At 32.8% G+C, this 21,098-nt stretch overlaps 1 protein-coding gene across 1 annotated transcript in view; it reads right to left on the reverse strand.

Annotated features, from left to right (window-relative positions):
* LOC105623947 (chitinase domain-containing protein 1-like) overlaps positions 1 to 21,098 on the reverse strand; it is a 48,328-nt gene that overhangs the window by 5,889 nt on the left and 21,341 nt on the right. Inside the window, 4 exon segments of the mRNA XM_012205320.1 lie at positions 499 to 608; positions 668 to 845; positions 2,635 to 2,689; positions 2,691 to 2,785. Of these exon segments, the coding sequence (XP_012060710.1) occupies positions 499 to 608; positions 668 to 845; positions 2,635 to 2,689; positions 2,691 to 2,785 (438 nt within the window).

Here is a 21,098-nt window from a genome sequence, read left to right on the forward strand (position 1 = left end):
ATATATATATATATATATATATATATATATATATATATATATATATTACAAGAAGTATTTATACAATATTCTATGATTAATTTCTTTATTGTTACAGAATATTCGGTACATTAGGAATACAAATCGAATTTTCTATAAATGTTTAACATTAGCTGAATATGTTGCACATATTGAAATTCATTGAATATTGGAAGCTGTTTATGGAGATTAAGATGTCGATATAAAAACTGTAGGATGTTGAATTAAAATTTAAAGTTTAATTAAAATTTAAAGAAATAAGAAAAGAAAATTTGATAAATCAAGGTCAGGTAGACCTGTGACTGCAATAAACAAGTTCGAAAAGCTAGTAAAAAAATTGATCCTTGAAAATTGTTTTAAAAAATAGTAAAATTTTCATTTGTTTCAATACACGCATCTATTACTTGTATTAAATGGGGACAAAACTATTCAGCCCTCTTCCCCATATTATGTAAAAAAAATTATTAATATATTAAATACCTTGGCAGCATCTAAGAGAGATACTATTAATTGAGTTTGACTCTCCGTATTAATGTATATCTTAATAATGTCATCAATTGACCAGTGTTCAAATAACACCCTAGGTATAACTGAAAATAATAACAGCAATGAAGGATCATAATTATATTCTGAATTATTTTGAACTTACGTTTTACGATATGATTAACATTGTTGGCTCTCATTTCCTTTATCCATTTAGTCTGAACAGAATGGGTGGATAACTGATAGGTTGAAGTGTTACCAAAAGAAAAAGCCAACCATACAGGAGATACTATTGTAAACTTGCCATGAAATGTTTTTGAAATCTCAAAACCATTTTTGTTCCACTATAAAATTAAATTATATTGAATGTAAATACAGTTACTCACAAATCTGATCCAATGTATTAGATTAGAATTATCTATAATCGATTCGAAAAAGGAAATCTACGAAAATGATCTTTCAATAACAGAATATAAACAAATATTTATGATTTTATCATAGATATTTTTATTCATAAATTTTCAAAAGAAATATATGTAACAATAGCCATGTAACCAAATGCAATGTATTTGCTGATATGTTGTAGCAACTAATTCTTGTCTTCGACAAACAAACTCATGATAAAGTGAGATAGCATTATGTCTGTCGCGTTGAATTCAACAGAATTCGATTTCTTACAAATTAATAGCATATCAACATAAATATCCTCGAAGCAACAACTCGAAAATGTGTGACATTTCACACTATCAGCATTTTGTTAGCAATGAGTTACAATTGAAAACTTCCTAGCTTGAAGACATATTTGCAACAACCGATGGAAATCATTATATATGTATTCTATTGTTATCATATTTTCATCCTGATTTTCAAGATGAAATGATTAATTATTCGTTGCTAACATGTTGCTATCATGTTACCGACAATGTATCACTATTGCTCATAATTTGCTCTAGAAATTTCAACAACTGATTACATGTATAAGTATACTGATTACACGTATAATAATATTGTTGTATCCAATTTTCATGTTAACAAATATACAGCAAATACATAACATGCAATGCATTAGTTTGTACAATATGCTATATCACGCTTGGCTATCTGGGATATGATATTTAATAAATTTTGTAAATCACAACATATATCATTCTATTCTTATAATTCTATTCTTATAATTTTATATACAAAGTGTCCCAAATTTAAATGTTCAAACTTTGGGAGCGTGTAGAGAATTGATAACACAAAAGATAAACAAAGAAAAAAAGTTCTTTAGAAATGTTTGTTTTTTTCGTTTATTTTGTTTTGAAGAAAATTGAAAAAAGAAAAAACATAATTTTCGAAATATTATTGTTTTCAAAACGGAATATTATTTTCGCGTACTTCAGTAATAATGCTTCAGAGACAGGAGTGTTTCGGAGTATACGCCGATTTCCGGAAAAAATCTTGATCAGCAAGTCATTACGTTGACAGATCAGTGTTTGGTCGCAACACGAACTGTCCGTGCATTGCTGCAAGAGATCAATATTTTGAATAATCTGAACTGAAACAAGTGACAATTTATAAATAAAGATAATCTTATATAGTCAATAATACTAATCAATAATATTGAATCAGTAATACTGACAGTACATATTAATATTTTTAGTATTTTTATATTTTATAACTTTACACAATCAATATTATTGACAATATATTTCATAGTTTTATTTATATTATCTATTGTACTGTGATATAGATCCTAATAAAGCGATACTGATGCTTGAGAATCAAAATCCAGATCACCATCAGTATTCTACGTTCTCATAAAAATTAATCACACACAATCAATAATATTATCAGTATTTGTTAATACTGACATATTTGATGTTGTAGATGTGTTATCTTAAGTGTAAATAAATAAGTAATAAGTAAGTACAAGAATTATGTTTTATCTTTTTTTGCGATTTTTTTCAAAACAAAGCAAAAACGAGCATATCTATAAGTCTATAAAGGACTTTTTTTCTTATTGTTAGTTTATCAATCCCTTACACTTACGTACTATCGAAATTTGATCACTTAAATTCAGGACAATCTGTATAGCTGATATATGCTACAATATTACAATAACTAATAATTAAATAATAAATTACTCACGGGTGTACAATATTCTAAGACATCTCTCTTAAATCTTCTGTGCTTAGTATTTTGAATATCGACTAGATTCATGAAGAATATCCTGTTGTTTAGGATTTTCCACTACCAAGTTTTTTTGGAAAACATTTTGGTCCACCGGATCTTTATACGACTTATAAAATTTATAAAATAAGAAATTGTTTATATACGAATATGCATATATTAGTCGCGTATCAGAATTGGTAACGTTATTTCATAAAAGTAACCGTTACTGATTTGAAGTAACTCGTTATTGAAAAATTAACAAATTGTTACTGTTTTCGTTACTTTTTTCTTGACACTAATAGAATCAAATATGCAAATTTTGCGGTAAATATAAATAAAAATGTTAATATTCTATCTTTTAGCAGAGGAATAAAGCTCAAAAACTGATAATATATACAGGGTAATCCCGAACGTTCTAGCCAAACTTTGAGATTTTATCGGAAATTTAATTCTGAACAAAAAGTTTCCTAAAACATAATCGAAAAAATTTACTTCCTTAAAACATCGACAAAATACTATTAAAGATGGTCAGTTCTTATGGAGTTTGTATGACGGTTAAGGGAAAGCTGAAGTTATCAATTATCCGTTATCACGGAGCGTTTTTTCGTATTTTTCAAATAATATCGTTTTCCTTACACAAAATAAAAAATTTTTCTCCAGAATAAAAGAAAACACACAAATATCTTCGGAAAAGTCCAAACCGATATGAAAATCCACAAAAAAATTGTAAATTACAATTTTCTGTAATCATGTAGATTCTTTTTTCATATATATAATTGAATGCAAGCATATATCCAAAAAGTATTTTTTTGTATTTGAATAATTTATAAGAATATCAGAGACCTTCAAATTATGATTCTGAAGCTCACGAAAGAAATGGAAAAGAACGATTTAAGTATACCAGGTGTATAAGATTAAATCCGCTGTTTGCTCATAGGTGGCATTAGTGAGCGTACAAAGCTACCCTGGGCACACAACACACTTTTATGTGTTTGATATCTGTCAACATTAACCAGAGCACATCATCAGCAATTTCATACAACAACATATATTTTTTCTTTCGTAATCATGTCTAGTTTTTTGCTTAAAAAAAAGCATGCGGGAGGCTTTGCTTTCCTGTTTCAATTTAAAGAAATCGGCTGCCGAATCGCATCGAATGCTTGTAGAGACCTATGGCAACATGCTTTATCGGAAACAACGTGCAGATATTGCCGGTTTCGCCGGTTCAATGACGACAATTTTGACCTGAGTGACAAGAAGCGTGAAAATCGGCCCAGGAAGGTTAAGGACTGTCAATTGCAGACTCTTTCGGACGAGGACGATACCCAATCGCAAAAAATGCTTGCCGAGCAATTGGATGTTTCTCAAGCATTTCCATGCGGCTACATGCCATGAGGAAGGTTCAAAAGATCGGAAAATGGGTGCCGCATGAACTGAACGATAGGCAGATGGAGCGACGCCAAAACACATGCCAAATTCTGCTTGCCAGATAAAAAAAAAAGTCGTTCCTGCATCGGATTGTGACAGGCGATGAAAACTGGATCTATTTTCAGAATCCTAACGCAAGAAATTTTGGGTTGATCTCGCTCAACCATCAATATCTTCCTCAAGACCAAATCACTTCGGAAGACGATGCTGTGCGTTTGGTGGGATCAGGAGGGTGTCATCTACTACGAGCTGTTACAACCTGGTGAAACTGTTAATGCTCACCGCTACGACCAACAACTGATCAAATTGCACTGTGCTCTGCGTGAAAAAAGGCCGCATATCGGAAAGACAAGCTGATTTTCCTCCACTACAACGCACCATCGCATACGTCAATAATGGTCCAAAACTACTTGGAGACACTCAACTGGGAAGTGCTACCCCATCCCGCTTACTCCACTTGGCACCTTCTGACTATCACCTGTTTTCGTCGATGGGCCACGCGTTCGCTGAGTGGCATTTCGATTCTTATGAAGACGTCCGAAAATGGCTTGATGAGTGGTTTGCCTCGAAAGATGAAGAATTTTTTTGGTGTGGTATACACAAATTGCCCGAAAGATGGGAAAAATGTATAGTTAGCAAGGGCAAGTATTTTGAATAAATTTGTTTTTGCTTCCTAGGAAAAAAAATGTGTTTTTCTGACTAAAAAACAGCGGATTTAAGCTTATACACCTGGTATATAACCTCACAAGTGATACATAGGATATAGCAGAGCAAGTAATGTACGTTTTGTTTCATGATTTTGTTTAATACGTAATGTATTAATGTATTTATAATGTATTAATGTATTAATGTTTTCTTGATGATATAAATATGATATTAATATGATATTAATATGAAATATTTTTCTTGAAATATTTTATTTGGAATTAAAAATCTATTTTATCGACATTGATCAAATTCGGCCGCTCCAACATCTTCTTAATATTTACGTAATTATCCAGCTAACGCTAAATATTCCCAGAAAGTTCATATTATCAATGTACCTAATCTTCCGGAATTATAAAAGAATCATCACAAAATGTAACATGTAAAATGTTTAGAATATTGTGTGAATATTTCTTATATATTTCACAAAAATCGTAAATGAGCGAACAATACACACAGAGGACCGCGAAGAATATTTATTTATAAACAAGAATCACCTGAGAGAGAATATAAGGAGCACAACACTTCGTCTGTGAAGTGAGCTTCAAAATTGAGCTCCAAAGTGAAAACACATTAAATGTATTTTTCAAAGCAAAATTTTGTTTAAAAACTGATTTACGAACAACCTGACCTGGAATTTCTAGAAAAATTAATATTTTGCAGAATATATATGGAATATTCTTGGAATATGTATGTATCGACATACAAGTGAAATTTTTAACCAATATTTGAATATTTCTTTTATATACTATAATATTCGGACTATTTTGGAGTATTAAAATGATTTTTGGGGATTTTAGGAACATTTTATGAATATTTCAAAAATATTTAGCGTTTGCTAGATAAGAGTAACAAACCGATAATACGGTACTAATTTCATGATTTATTGATTTCATAGACACGTAGCCGGTCACAGTAAGAGTGCAACACTTTTTTTTCGATGGGTTTCGAAATGCTTGCTCACTGAGCGCTTGGTTTTTATTTATAGATCAATGAGTAAAAACTAATCACTCGGAGAGCAAGCTGCGTTCTGAAACTTTTGAAGAAAACTATTGAAGAAACAGTGTTACAACTTTTTTTGTCCAGCTGTATATATGTTTAAAACTTAATATTCGATTTTTATTAAAAACTGTGATTTTAATTGTGTTATTATCATCCGAGTTTGATTATTAGAGATGATAACAGAGAAAAAAATTGTATAATAAATTGTAAATAATTTTTTAGTAATACAACATATAAAAGCATTAAAAGTATGCGCATTTATTTATACAACAAAAAAATCATGAATTTAATAACATATTATCGAAATATTTATGTTAATAATTGCAAATTTTCATTAATTGTCAATAAACTCATCGTTCTTCAATTATCCCGGGACTCTATTGATAGTCGAAAATTTGCATAGGAATGACCGTCTTTAAAAAGACCCTAAAGCCGTCTGTATTACCGATTAAATCGTAATTTTTATATAACAATTACTTTTTTTATGCGTATATTTTAATTCTGGATTTTCGAATCTAAAAAAAAAAGAAAAAAATAATGTTTTAGCCAATACTGATGGCTTTAGAAAGACGGCCCTTAAGAAGATCTTAAAGTCGTCCTGTTTTATCACGATTACGTTTTAGGAAAAATCTCTGAATTGGCTTTACGAATTGCAAATTTTTTTTACAGAATTGAAGAACACATTAAAAAATCCCCAAAACACTATTTCAAAATTACTATTTGAAGAAATCTGAACAAAATTAAAAAATTCACTTTTTATGAGACGTATGTACTTTCACCTTAATATTTGCTTCATATAAAAGTTTTATTTTAGATATAACAGTAGATTGAAAATAGGCGAGGCGGTTTGAATTGCACGTAAAATGCAGAGAGAAAATTACTCAACAAGTTACTTATAAGTTATGAGTAGAGTTCCTAAAGGATAAATCCTTTGATTTTATTGTCAATTGATTAGTATTGTATTTTGGTGTGCTGATTACAAATATGATCATGAAAATTACCGACAAGATCATTTTGACAGTCATTTGCAGCCGGTCAATCTGGTTAAGCATCATTATTCCGGTAGCATGACTTCTATTCTATCTCCTCCCCCTCCCCCCCTCCCAGCTTAAGGGCAAAGCGACTTCCATCTCACCTTCTCCCTGCTTAAAGGCACATGACTTTCCATGCGATACGAACGATAAAATGTGAAAAAATCGTTCTTAAATATTTGACCTTGAAAGTGATCTTGTGGGCAATTTTCATTATCGTATTCGTAATCAGGGCATCAAAATACAATAGTATCACTCGACAAGAAAATCAGAGAGTTCACCTTTTCAGAACTCTATTCTAATTTATCTTTTAGGTTATTTTATATACATTTATTATAAAAATTGAATATAAATTATTTTTTATATTACATTTTACCATTTGCATTAATTTCGTATAACTTTTTATACTCAAATACACAATAACATCTCCCCCTACCAAACGACTTTCTACGTGAAGCGACTCTCATCCACGATGGAAAGAATATGGTGTGCTCATTTTGCAAGCATCTCTTTCTAAATCTCCGCCGTCTCTGTCTATGAATGTCGCGTCAGGGGAAAAGACTGCCACCTGAAACGCTAAACATGGAGCGATATTCATAGTCTGTTTTTATTTTAAAACAGTCTTAAATAATGTCTTAAGAGTCCTCTACATAGAAGTCGTAGATAATCGTGGAGAGGAAACCAAGCAATCACAATCAAATGTAAGGAGAAAATTCGATTAGAATCGGTTTCCTACGACTTAAGACTCCATGACTTCTATGTAAAGAACCCTTTAAGATACTAATATAGTCCTCGGATTGATTTATGACTTAAAATTGTATTTAAGACAGTTTTAAATATAAGAATCGACTATGAATACTGGTTGATGAATACCTGTTTCGCATCGTGAAATTGATGAATCTTCCCTTGTTTAACACACTTTATGTTTCTCTTTCTATAGAACAGATCAATATTCATAGTCGATTCTTACATTTAAGACTGTCTTAAGTATATAGTCTTAAGATAATATTCTTGAGACTTCCACGGTGCTTTCAATATATAGCATATTATGCGTTTCGCGGATTTTCTCCGTGTCCAGATCCATTCTTGGAATGCCAACATGAACCTTGCAGTCCACTTCAGGGTGAGCAGCCCGATATTGAGCTGTTCCTCCGGGTCGTTCCTTTTATATATTACGCTACTTGTTGCAGTGAAGAGAAAGAAGAGAATTGTGGGTGGGGAGGGGGGGAGGTGGGGGAAATCTTTATTTGATGTTCTGTGCAATTAGTCTTTGTCAAGCTTTTTGTATGTTTTGTTTGAGAGAAGGTTCTTCATTTTTTTCTTATATTAGGTATACAACTTTGCTTCCGCCGTTTTTTCCGAAATTCGAAGCTTTATTATAAAAAACTGGTTATACATTTATGATTCAAAGTATTGTCCATCGCTGGCCACTACTTTCTCCCATCTTTCGGGTAGCGTACGAATCCCGTGTCGAAAAAACTGGTCATCTTTTGAGGCTATCCACGAATCAATCCAATTTTTTACTTCTTCATAAGACCGGAAGTGCTGGTCAGCCAGGCCGTGTGCCATTGATCGAAACAAGTGATAGTCAGAGGGACGTCTGGAGAATACGGCGGGTGGGGTAGGACTTCCCATTTCAACGTTTCCAAGTATGTCTTGACCACTTTCGCAACATGGGATCGAACATTGTCATGCTGCAAAATCACTTTATTGTGTCTCTCGTTGTATTGCGGCCGTTTGTCTTTCAATGCTCGGCTCAAACGCATCAATTGCGTTCGATACCGATCGCCTGTGATTGTTTCAGTCGGTTTTAACGGTTCATAATACACTACGCCGAGCTGATCCCACCAAATACAGAGCATGACCTTGGAGCCGTGAATATTCGGTTTGGCCGTCGACGTGGAAGCATAGCCGGGAACTCCCCATGATTTTCTGCGCTTGGGATTATCGTAATGAACCCATTTTTCATCCCCAGTCACAATGCGATGCAGAAATCCCTTCCGTCTTTGCCTTTCAAGCAGCTGTTCACAAGCAAACAAACGCCGTTCAACATCTCTCGACTTCAATTCGTACGGCACCCAATTTCCTTGCTTCTGAATCATTCCCATGGCTTTGAGGCGTTTTGAAATGGCTTGTTGAGTCACTTCCAATGATCGTACCAATTCTTCTTGATTTTGACACGAGTCTTGCTCAAGTAATGCCTCCAATGCAAGCAATTCTTCGAAAATCTTCTCTCTTTCACCGCCGGTCTTCGACGTCAAAATCACATTTCTTGAAGCGTTGAAACCACTCACGACACGTTCTTTCACTAATAGCGGCCTCATCAAGTATTTGAGAGCATTCGATGAGCCTCTTCAGCCGCAGATTTCTTCATATTGAAGCAAAAAATTAAAACCTCCCGCAAATGACGAGAATTTGGCTCGTAAACTGACATTTTCAATCGAGAATAACTTTATGATGCAGACACAAATCGACTGTTTCTGGGGTTATGTTGACAGATGCCCAAGTTTATTATATGACGTCTATGATCTATTTATTTCGACCACTACTTACCGCTAAAGCCATCTATAGGAAAACGGCGGAAGCAAAGTTGTACACCTAATAGTTTGATGTGTTTATGACTAGTATTGTGTTGTCGGCTGAAAGCACAATTATGTCTGTGTCCCTGTTCAGATCTTGGAGGGCCAATCGTTCTTGTCTAATGATGTTTGGTGAAGGGGGTTTGGCTTTGGAAAGGATATTGATTACCTGTCTGCGGATATTATCTGCTTGCTCTGATGAGAATCGATAGATGGTTGACTCTATTTGGTTGATAATCTCTTCCTTTGGAATCTTTCTGGAGGTTTGCACTGCAAAGTTAGGGCCTAGGGCAAGTGTCTTGAGACAGGTCTTTGTTGGATAAGTTCTTGACATTAAGTAGAGAGAGTTGTGGATTTTTGTGAGGAACAAGGTTCATGTATTTCTGTTTCTGTCTTTTAGAGATGTGGATCTTCATAACTTGTTCATATGTAATATGATCTAGGGTTTGCTAAATATCATGCCGCAACGTGATGAATAAGTATGTACAGGTGGCATTTAAAGGTTTTTATGAGAAGCCTATTTGTGATTTAGTGAAGTGAATGCGTTCTTTGATGAAGATGAGACTGGTTTTATGAAGGATGTTTTTGGATTTGTGAGTTCCTAGACGGTCCTAGTTATAGGAATGTTATTATCCCTGCAGCATTTTAGGAATGCCAATTTTATAAATAAATAAACTTCAGGAACGACAATGGGCTCTCCTATTTCTCCTGTAATTGCCAACATCTTCATGGAGCATTTTGAGAAAGAGGCCCTCAGAAAAACCAGAAGTTTGGTTATATAAACGACACATTCATGATATGGAGATACGGGAGAGCCGAACTCCCTAAATTCCTTATTTTCCTCAACAATCAATATCCAAATATCCACTTTACAGATTTAAAGGAAAACGGAAAACTCCTCTTCCTAGATGTTCTTGTCTCAGAAAGCTGACGATACCTTAGGTCATCAAGTGTACAGAAAATCAACACACATAGATATCTACATGCCGAACCATCACCCACAAAAACTGCAATCAATTCACTTGTACATAGAGCTTTCATCATCTCTGACAAAGAAAACCTACAGAACTTAATTATTTAAAAATAGTCTTACAGAAAAACGGACATGACAAAAAAAAGACATAATCAAAACAATCAATAGACATACAGACAAGATAATGGTCTCTGACACATAATCAGATGAAAGGATCCTATCCATTCTCCCATATGTCAAAGGAACAACAGATCGGATTGACAGGATATTAAACGAATACAATATCCGAATTATTTTTAAACCACCCAAAAAGATAGGACAAATCTTAAGAAATCCTAAAGATTTCTTAAGATTCTTCAAAGACCTCCACTCAGCTTCGCAAGAGTATACAAAATATCTTGTTCCTGCGGGCAAGTATGCATTGGAGAAACTGGGAGAATCTACGGATAAAAGAACATTAACGTGATGTCCGGTTAAAACACGTCACGCAATCAGCATTATCAGAACACAACATCGAAACAGGACATCAAATACTGTTTGATAAAACGACTACAATACCCAACATTACATCATACTTTCCAAAAAAGTATAGAGAAGCCATAAAAATACAAAAACATCCTAACAATCTAAATAGAGATAATAGCTACAATATAAATAAAATATGGAAAACTATTCTCCTGGTTATTGAAGACTGAACGATTTCCCCCACTTCTTCCCCTCCTACAATTCTCTTCTTTCCCTTCACCACCCCAATAAGTAGCATAATATATAAAAGGAACGACCCGGAGGAACAGTATCAGGCTGTTCCTGATAAAGTGGACTGGAAGGTTCACAAAACGTTGGCATTCCCAGAATGGATCTGGACGGAGAAAACCCGTGAAACACATAATCTTTATACAGTCTTAAGATGTCATAAGTCAATGCGAGGACTGTATTAGCATCTTAAAACATCTTATTTACGACAGTTTTAAAATAAAAACAGACTATGAATACTCCATGTTTCGCGTTTCACAATTCGCAGCCTTTTCCTCTCATGCATTCATAAAGAAAGGATCTGAGCAGAATTGTCGTAACACTTATTTAGAGACTTAAGTTGTAGATGTAAATAACACACAAGCTTTGGCGTCTCTTGGAGACACGGCAATAAGTTGTACATCATACGTAAAAAGATGGCAAAGATTTAGAGAGAGAGAGAGAGAGACGCTTGCAAACTGAGCATCATGTTGTTCTTTCCATTATGCTTCCATATGGAGCGACTTTCACTCCATCTCCTCTTCTGCTAATCTTCCACGCGAAGCGACTCTCATCCATAGACATACTATCTCTGTACCAAGTATTGACCTACCGAGGATTTAATCCGGATATAAGAAACAACCAATTACAGTCGAGTATTCCCTTGTCGTTCGACTGTAAGGGAAATACTTGTACTGACTGTAATTGAGTAGTTCTTACATTCCGATTAAACCCAGGTGGAAACTAGGCCATTGTCAGAAATTTCGGGAGTGGGATAGTCCTCATTTAGAAAAGGATGCACTCACTTGGTGCTAAAGTCTATATTACTGAAGTAGCGCATTTCTTTTATCTTACCGACAGCCTTCCTACTGGCTATTTTACTGCCATCTTAGACCTAGTTATCTATAGTGCTATAAGTGCTTAGAATATTATTATTTTAGCGCGTATTATTTAGAATCTCTATAACAGAGTCTAGACTGTCTAGTCTGCTGAAGCGATTGCTGATTGGTTCTGCCATTAACAGTTAATTAACACTATCGTTAACTAGTGACAGCCAATGGCAGGATAATCCTGAAAGAAGAAAGCGTGGCTCTCAATGGCTATCACTAGTCAAGATAGCGATAATTATCAATAGAATGTTTAGAGAATGTTTAGTTCTCGCAACAGTAGTATAGATTAGTATACACATTATACAGATATATCATTATATAGATGATTGCAAGACATATTGACATGCTGACATATTTTTGCTCGTCTACAATTCTATTCTCTATCTTTCATTTTGGATTATTTAAATAGTTTTAATTCAACTCTATTGTCTCGTATAACAGCAAGCAAGAACTCGGATCGAAATTTCAGTTCGGTTATGATCACGATCAAAGACTGTATCCAATTTTCGTTTCCGATTCCGATCTTTTTACGGTCCTTTTACGGATAATGGTTTCGGTCTTTTTCGGTCTTTTTTGATTCCGGATCGAAAAAGTCCGAAATCCAAATGGTTTTGGTTCTTTTATCGATAACGGTGATTTGGATTTAAGTTTTTTTCAGTTACGGTATGATTATCTACTGTAGAGAAAGATAATACAACAAGCATAAATTGTATATTTAAGGAAATTCATATTTATTTTTAAGACAATATTGAATTGGAGATATGTAAACACTAAGCAATGTAAGGCCTGTTTTTACCAATGCAGTTTAACTTTAATCTCGATTCAACTTAGGGCTCTTAGCAAAAGATTAACTTATAATCTTAAGATAATTCTTATGCGTTAGTAAAGACATGAATCTCAGTTCCACAACTCATGGTTAATTCTTAACCGAGGTTCAACATATTCTTTATTTCTTTCCAATTCTAAAATTGAAAAGAGATGAGGAATAAGTTGAACCATGGTTAAGAGTTAACTATGAATTGTGAGTTTTAATCATAAGATACTATCTTAAGATTATAAGTCAACTTTTCTGCTAAGAAAAGTACCCTTATTCTTCATCTTGTTCTTAAAATTAGAAAAAGATGAAAAGTTAATTGAACCGAGATTAAAGTTAAACTGCATTAATAGAAATGGGCATAAACACTAACTCTAAACTAGTGTAAAATAAAGAGATCATTTTTTTTCTTTCTTTGCTATTTCACTTTTATTATCTTCTGCGACGTATTCTGTCGATTACGATTTATTAGTGATTTGTAGCGACGCCAATGATCGTTTACAGCTTTTTTGATAATTTTCTACAAAATAACATATTATTCTTACGTAAATCATAATCGAGCAAAGAAATAAGATAATAATACTTCGTGAACACCCTGTAATATTGCTAATTGCTTGAAATATCCTTTTCCTCTTTAAGACTCTCCTGCAATCGCTATGATAGTGGTAACATTGGATCATGACGTCATAAATGAGAAATGACACGTTACAATTTCTTGCAAAACATTTGTAAATGAAGAGAATTTAGGTAAAACCAAATAATGAGATTGCTTTAAAACACTTGTAAAAATTGGCAAAGACTATCCTTACTTTCCCCTTGACCCTGAGGCAGTAAATAATCAAAAGAAACGTGACATGAAAATAGACATGAAATGCGCATTGAATAAATTTTGATAAACTTTTTGTGCCTTTCATAATTATTTATTAAATGATGTCATGGGAGTTAAGGATAGTTTTCATCCATTTTTGTGGTTGCAAGTGTTGCAACCACAGGTGAGCATTTCTCTCTCTTTCGATTGTAAAAGGGGAATGCATTGTTCTTGTTGTTCACCATAGTCGACGCTTGGCCGTAGGGATATGTGATTACTACATCATGGGGATATGTATATTTGGTGGCTGTAGACTATAGTCGACGATCATACATACCGAAGAGGTTAAAACATCCGAATCGAAAACTGGACTGAAATCTAACATTTTCGATCCGGTTACGGTCCATTAGCTTGCACAACATTTCGGTCCAATTATCGATTTCGAATAAAAATAACGATTATAATCCGATTATCGGTTTCGTTCCGAAACTGATAGTACCTGACAGCAAGTAGTCATTTGAATTGCACGGTAAATACGGCGATACATTTCCAGTTTTAACTGTTAATGACGGATAAGTATACACACGAATGCAGTGTCCAAATTCTGTTATAGGGACTCTAGTATTAGTGTACATAGTTATTTCTATCCATAATATTGGTACATAATATGGTTAGTAGGGCCTATGTGGACTAATGTGCTACTTTAGTAATATAGAGTTTTAGAACCACAACACAGACTTTTACATAACGCATAACACATAATGCATAAGCGAATCAATCGATCAAAATCTTTCTTTTCCTCCCATTTCACGGTAAAGGAGAATTTTGATTGGATGATTCTCTTATGCATTATGCATGAGTCTGTGCTCTCCGTCAACTTGATACTGATGCGTTCTCTCTCGTTCTATGCATACATAAAGTGTATTATTAAGAGAGAGAGTCGAAAGAAAGAAGAATTGAAACGAGGAATTGAAATGTAACAGCTTATAGTTAAATCGGCAAACAGAGTATATGTTTTGTGAGAGTCTCACGACGAGCTCGAACCGAACGTGTTTCGTCTCGGAATTTTTTGTTAGCCAGGTTAACCCGCCGAGTTTCTTCGTGCTTCCGATCTCTTCTCTCACAGATGCATTATACACGCATGCGCGAAATGAGAGAAAACGCACTGCAAATCAGAGAGAATCAAGGGAGAGTGGATTCAAGCCGCCATTCGTTTGCCATTCGTTAGAAGGAATAGGAGATATGGTAGAATCCAGCAAACGAGAATAGATTGAAATTTTTTTCTATTCGAATGCCTATTTTCAATAGCGAATACTTTTTTTGGATTTAATTGGCTTTAATTACATTCAATTGAATGCAATTGGGTTGAAAAACTGCATTTCCTATTCAAAATTTTTAATTGAACAGTATTCATAATGTGCACAAAAAAAGCTAATATCATTTTTAGATTGAAAGACATAGAGATGCTTCATGCAATTCCTATAAATGAATATGCATTCAGGATTGAAATGCATTCATTTTAACATTCGTGAATCAATATTTCGGAAAATCTGAATCCATTTCAATTCATTTCAATTCATTCTCGTTTGCTGGAAAGCATAATGGAATATATGGTGCTGCACACACTAGTATTGTACCGCATTAGTATTATGTGTATGTACATATACATACATGCACACATGCACATTTGCAGAAGCGAGTGGATAAATAGCGGAATCAATTAGAGAATAGAACGCTATCCGTTTCATTCTTCCTTAATTCTCTTTACATCAAGTGAGAGCATCTTTTTCTAAAGGAGGGTTTCCCCCATTCCTCGAATGCTCGGTCTAGAGATGCTATGAACGCGTTCCAAGCATCACTTTATCCTCATCGTTTTCAAATATTAAACAAGGATGAAATGATGCTGCGAGCGTTGCGAATGTTAAGTGGAACACCCTATGTCTATATTCTCACCTCCCTGCCCCTGTTTCAGAAGCGTCCGACTTTCCACACGAAAGGTGTCATCCAATGACACACACACCCCACACACACACACACGCGCGCGCGCGCGCGCGCGCACGCACATAGACCAAGTATTCCTATAATTTTGAATAGGGAATGAAGCCAGAAATTTATAGATTATGTGATGTTCAAGACTCATGCTATTTCACTCTATTGCATTGCTCTCATCAAAATAGAAAGAGACATCACGGACATCTTAAACACCATATGAACTATCAATTCCGGTTTCTAGCAAGGGACAAAATGATTAGTCCTTGTTCGCCCCTATGTCGCTGGTTTCATCTCACCATTCCCCCCCCCCTCCTCCCTTCGTCTAAGAATGCACAAAAATGAAGTAGATCTTTTTGGAAGTCAATATCTCTCGGAAGTGATTTAGAGTGAGCTATGTAAAGGTAATCCATTCAAATGGTATATACTTTTATTTAAACATTTTTAATATTAAACCTTCTTGTCAGTGAAAATCGATTTAAGGATATTCATTTAATGTCATTTAAGAATGTCTATTTAATGTCATTAGAGTATCTTAGAGTGTCTAAATCTACCAAAATTCATCGGGCGAAAATCGGGCGTTTGACATTTTCAGAAGATTATCCTTTTTTTTTTTTCAAAAAAAACTGATTTTTTTACACTGCAGTTTTTTTCAGAAACGAAAATGTGAATGGTTTCTGAAAAAATGTGAGTGATATTTTTAAAAAACAAATACCTCATATGACTTTATTCCAAAAAAACATATTTATTTGACCGAATGAATATCTGATAATGATCGTTGTTAGATTGATTATCGAACTTTACACCAATATGTGTGTCATGTATTGAAGATCTGATTTCATCCCGTGTGAAATTATGAAAAGCACTTTTATCTACAATTTACATGCATTGGAGTATATTTAACGTGTTGAAAAGTTTTAAAAATGAAGAAAATGATAACTTCGAAAATAGCACTTATAAGTGAAATAAACGTGAGAATGTCAATATTTTTGAACAAAAATTTCAAAAGAAGGAGAAAACATGTTCATCAAAAAGTATTGCAAAACCTCTCTACTGTTATGACTTCTGCACGCAGGACGTTGTAAAAAAGCACTAGGTTTCACTCACATTTATTAAGAATGTTGACATTTACCTTGGCTTTTATTTCACCACATACGATGAAACTCATACTTCCAACACACTCGGATATTTTTTACCCAACGTGAATTTAAGACGTGGCTAAAATAGCAGCATCGAACGGAATGACATGGCTTATGATAGACAGGGTATACTTACAGGGCATTTATAAGATTCTTCTTTCCCACATCCCGATTCTACTTCTTCAACCCTATCGAAATGGCGGGATTTTTAAAAACCGTCTGGGTAAATTTTATCCAAGTGGGATAGTGTAGAATTAAGATCTCTGATAGCAAAGTCGGCGGAGACAGATTCTGAGCAGCCTGCTACTAAGTTTTGATTGCAGAAAGGCAACAAATTGTACACAGAATTGGCAATAGAAATCAAGCAAAATGTCATTTTCATGTATGCCATCATCATGAGATGGACTTATTTCTCATAAGAAGAAAACACCCAGAAATTCTATAAATTGATATATATTTATAAATCGAATAGTCAAAGCTAGAGATTCCCAAGCTCTTCCGGAGTGTGCTTTCTGAATTTTCGAATATTTTATAACTTCTTCATGTATTTTGAAATGCTATCTAGCAAACGAGAATGGATTGAAATAGATTAAAATTTTCAGATTTTCAGATTCAGATTTTCAGAAATACGGATTCATGAATGTGTTAAAATGAATCCTTTTCAATCTTGAATGCATTTTTATTCATTTGCATAAAGTAAATGTCTGTACCTTTTCAAACCTGAATGCATTTTTATTCATTTATAAGAATTGCATACAGCATATTTCTATGCCTTTCAATCTAAAAACAATATTAGCATGAATCGTGAATACTACTCAATTCAGAATTATGAATAGGAAATATAGTTTTTTTAATTCAGTTAAATTCAAAAATAATATCAACAATTTTTGTGCAATGTGAATATTATTCAATTCAATATTCTGAATATGAAATGCAGTTTTTCAATACAATTGAATAAAAAAAATTTTATTTAAAAATGGACCATAAATGCTACTTAAATTATTCAAAATTATAAGTAGGAAATTTTTCATTTTAATCCAACTAAGTTCGAAAAAGTTATATAACGTAAAAATAATGAAGTTATGCTCTTTTGTTTCTTTTTGATTAAAAGTAAATGAATGTGAACACTCGCAAACCAAGTCGAACACAGCTCGAATATTAGGCTAATCAGGGCGCGTGACATCGGCCAAGCGAAATTAGATTATCCGACACTTACCCAACGTTGTCTCACAGTAATGTAAATTGTTTATACTTTATTATATCTGTTAAATGATGATATTTTTATTATTACCTATATAATTTCGTTACTATTATAGTTTAGCTGGTTATAATTGTAGTAGAGAATGAATAATACATTACCAAATCTCAGAAACCTATGATGTTATAATTACAAAACATTTTTTTATAAACTAATTCATTTCAGTAAGTCACTTCCATCTATTCACGAAAACTGTAATATAAAAACGAATTCTAATAACAATCTAAAATGTATTAAATGTAATTCAAGATTGAATTATTTAAAGCAATGAAGATCCAGCTTCGACCGACTAATAGACATTTTAAATTTCTAGTATTAATTGTGTTTCTTACATATGCGGTCTAAAAAATAAAGATTCTTAATAAATGTATTAAAATTATTAAAAGTAAATTTGTTAGAAGCAAGACGATTTATTGTAAAACAATAGAAGGTAGCTCACTAAAACAAGAATTCACCATATCGCAAACACTTAAATTCTATAAGTTTAATCAAAAACTAGTTTTTGACCATTCAGTGAATCAGTATCAATTAAAATTAATGAAATAATTTTTAATACACTTGAAACATTAATGACAAAGAGAAAGAAAAAAGAAGGAAAAAAAACTCTGATATTAATTATAGTTCAGATGGACATCAAAACCAAAACTGAATCTTTAATAATTTAATCTTGATGTAAAGAAGAATGTACACTGATTAACTGGCAATAACAACGTTCCGATATTTCTAGTCCCTCTACAATTGGAAAGTAGGTCTTGGGAAGCCCCTCCAAATTCGTCTGTAGATTGAACTACGTGTTTATCTCCTGATGTGTAGCATCTCCGACATCAATCTCTTTCTATACTGGGATTCCGCATCCAAAATTGCAATGTTTTCCCAATCGAACTCATGATCCTCTTCCAATCGGTGGTCACTTATGACCGAATGTAAGGTCGTATGAACCATATTCCACCGAATAATTCCTGTAACTCGTCTTCAGTTATTCTCGTTTTCAGTTGTCTTCTTGTTTCTTTCACGTAGCTCGCATCGCAATCTTTGCAACAAATCTTGTACACATTAGATTTCTTTTCATGTGAAAGGGGATTCTTATGTACCTTAATGAATTCTCGCAACTTATTAAAATTATAAAATGATATTCTAATATCCTCGTTGTCTAATCTATTAAATTTCTCGGAAAGCAACGGAACATAAGAAACAGTAAACCTGAAGGCCTTGCGCTTTCGATATTATCATTAGTACGTTTTTTTTCTCTTAAAATTAATAATATTTTTCAATCGTCTATTAATACTATAAAAAGTGAATTCTGTCTACCAAACTGGCAATCGTGCCCTTCTTTTGAGAAATCGGATGATGAGACAAGAAATTCAAGTATGTTCCCGAAAACGTTAATTTATAGTGCCAATCAAATTCGATTTTATTATTATTAATAATTAAAAATTAATTCAAAAGTTTAATCTATCGTCGCCTATCGTCACGTTATATCCCTGCTACAAATTCCAGTTATGTTCAAATAAAAAAATATATGTATATCACATCAGGATAGACATGGACAAATCAGTTTTTAACTGACATAAAATCCATCCAAATAAATATTAAATTTGGTTATATAAGCATTTCCATTTCATAGTACATAATTGGATTCTCAGATAAAAATGTTGTCTGTTGACATCCGCAATTCCAAATACATTAGGAATTTACAACATAAAATTTACTGGTTTTTATCAGGAAATATAATTCGGTTAATGTAAGTATTTCCATGTTTAAATTAGTAATGAGTTATTACAGGTTAGGTTTCCTAATAAAAGATTGATCTATAATTGCATGGAAATTTGTATTCAATTAAAAACAGATAATAAACGAAATTCCAGAAACCGAATACATATAAGTAAGTACAGTGCTAGTAAACATCTCGTATTATATGCAAATTTCGTATTATTTATATACAGTTATTCGAAAAAAGATTCTTTTTCGACAATGAGTTCAAACTGACGATCCATTGTACGCTTTCCTACATTTGTAAACATGGAAATCCTTGACAGGTAAATCCTCTCCGGATTTCATATACATTTCTGTGCATTACTTGTATATGGTTATATTTGGAAATCCAAGATTTAATCGATGCTGGATAACAGCTCAACCAGTTTTACTTTTCAAAATTATGTGAATATGATCAAAATCGAAAATCTGCGATTTGCAGCGAGCTGCTTTAATATCCATGCACTACTTTTATGTGGCCCTAGTAAATGAATCATGTATGTGTAATTTGCTCTCGAGAATACTTAAAGCATTGGTCGGCTGCAAGTGTTAATATATATTTTTAATTTTTTTTTGTATTGTATATTTCATTCTTTGCAAAATATTTTTTGTGCTTTGATTTGTATAGTATTATATTGTGTAATATTTATATAAGAAAGAAGAATTTTTGAAACACTAACTTTTCAGAACAATGTCTTAAGGAGAGTACGTCTTAAGGAGATCTTACATCATTATATCAATCGATTTCAACGAAATGTGTAGCGATTGATGTCAAGTGTTACTGCGAGTAGCTATCCAGAAAAACGATATCTTATAGATATTTAAAAGATATCTCTCTTTAAAAATATCTTCAAGACATTTCCAGAAGATATTTAAAAAATGTCTAAAAATGTCTAAAATGATTTTATTAAAGATATCTTTGTAGAACTTTTAAAAGATGTCTATTATAGACATTTTAAAGACATTTTAAAAAATATTTTTAAAATATTTGTAATAGATATATTAAAGATATCTAAATGATCTCTCTTGTAAGATATTTATTAAACACATATCTAATAAATATCTTTTAGAAATATCTAAAAGACATTTTTTAAGAAAGATCATTTAGAGAGCATTTATTTTTAATATATATTACAATATTTAATATATATTACATATATATATTCCAAATATAGTTCAAACAGAACGGAATCTGCAAACAAGGATTGACATGGTACATATATATATATATATATATATATATATATNTATATATACTATATATATNTANATATANATATACTATATACGTAAGTACGTAATATAATAATAGTATAATAGTACTATATATAGTATATATA

The sequence above is a fragment of the Atta cephalotes genome, assembly GCF_000143395.1.
Source record: "Atta cephalotes unplaced genomic scaffold scaffold00002, whole genome shotgun sequence".
Lineage (NCBI taxonomy): Eukaryota > Metazoa > Arthropoda > Insecta > Hymenoptera > Formicidae > Atta > Atta cephalotes.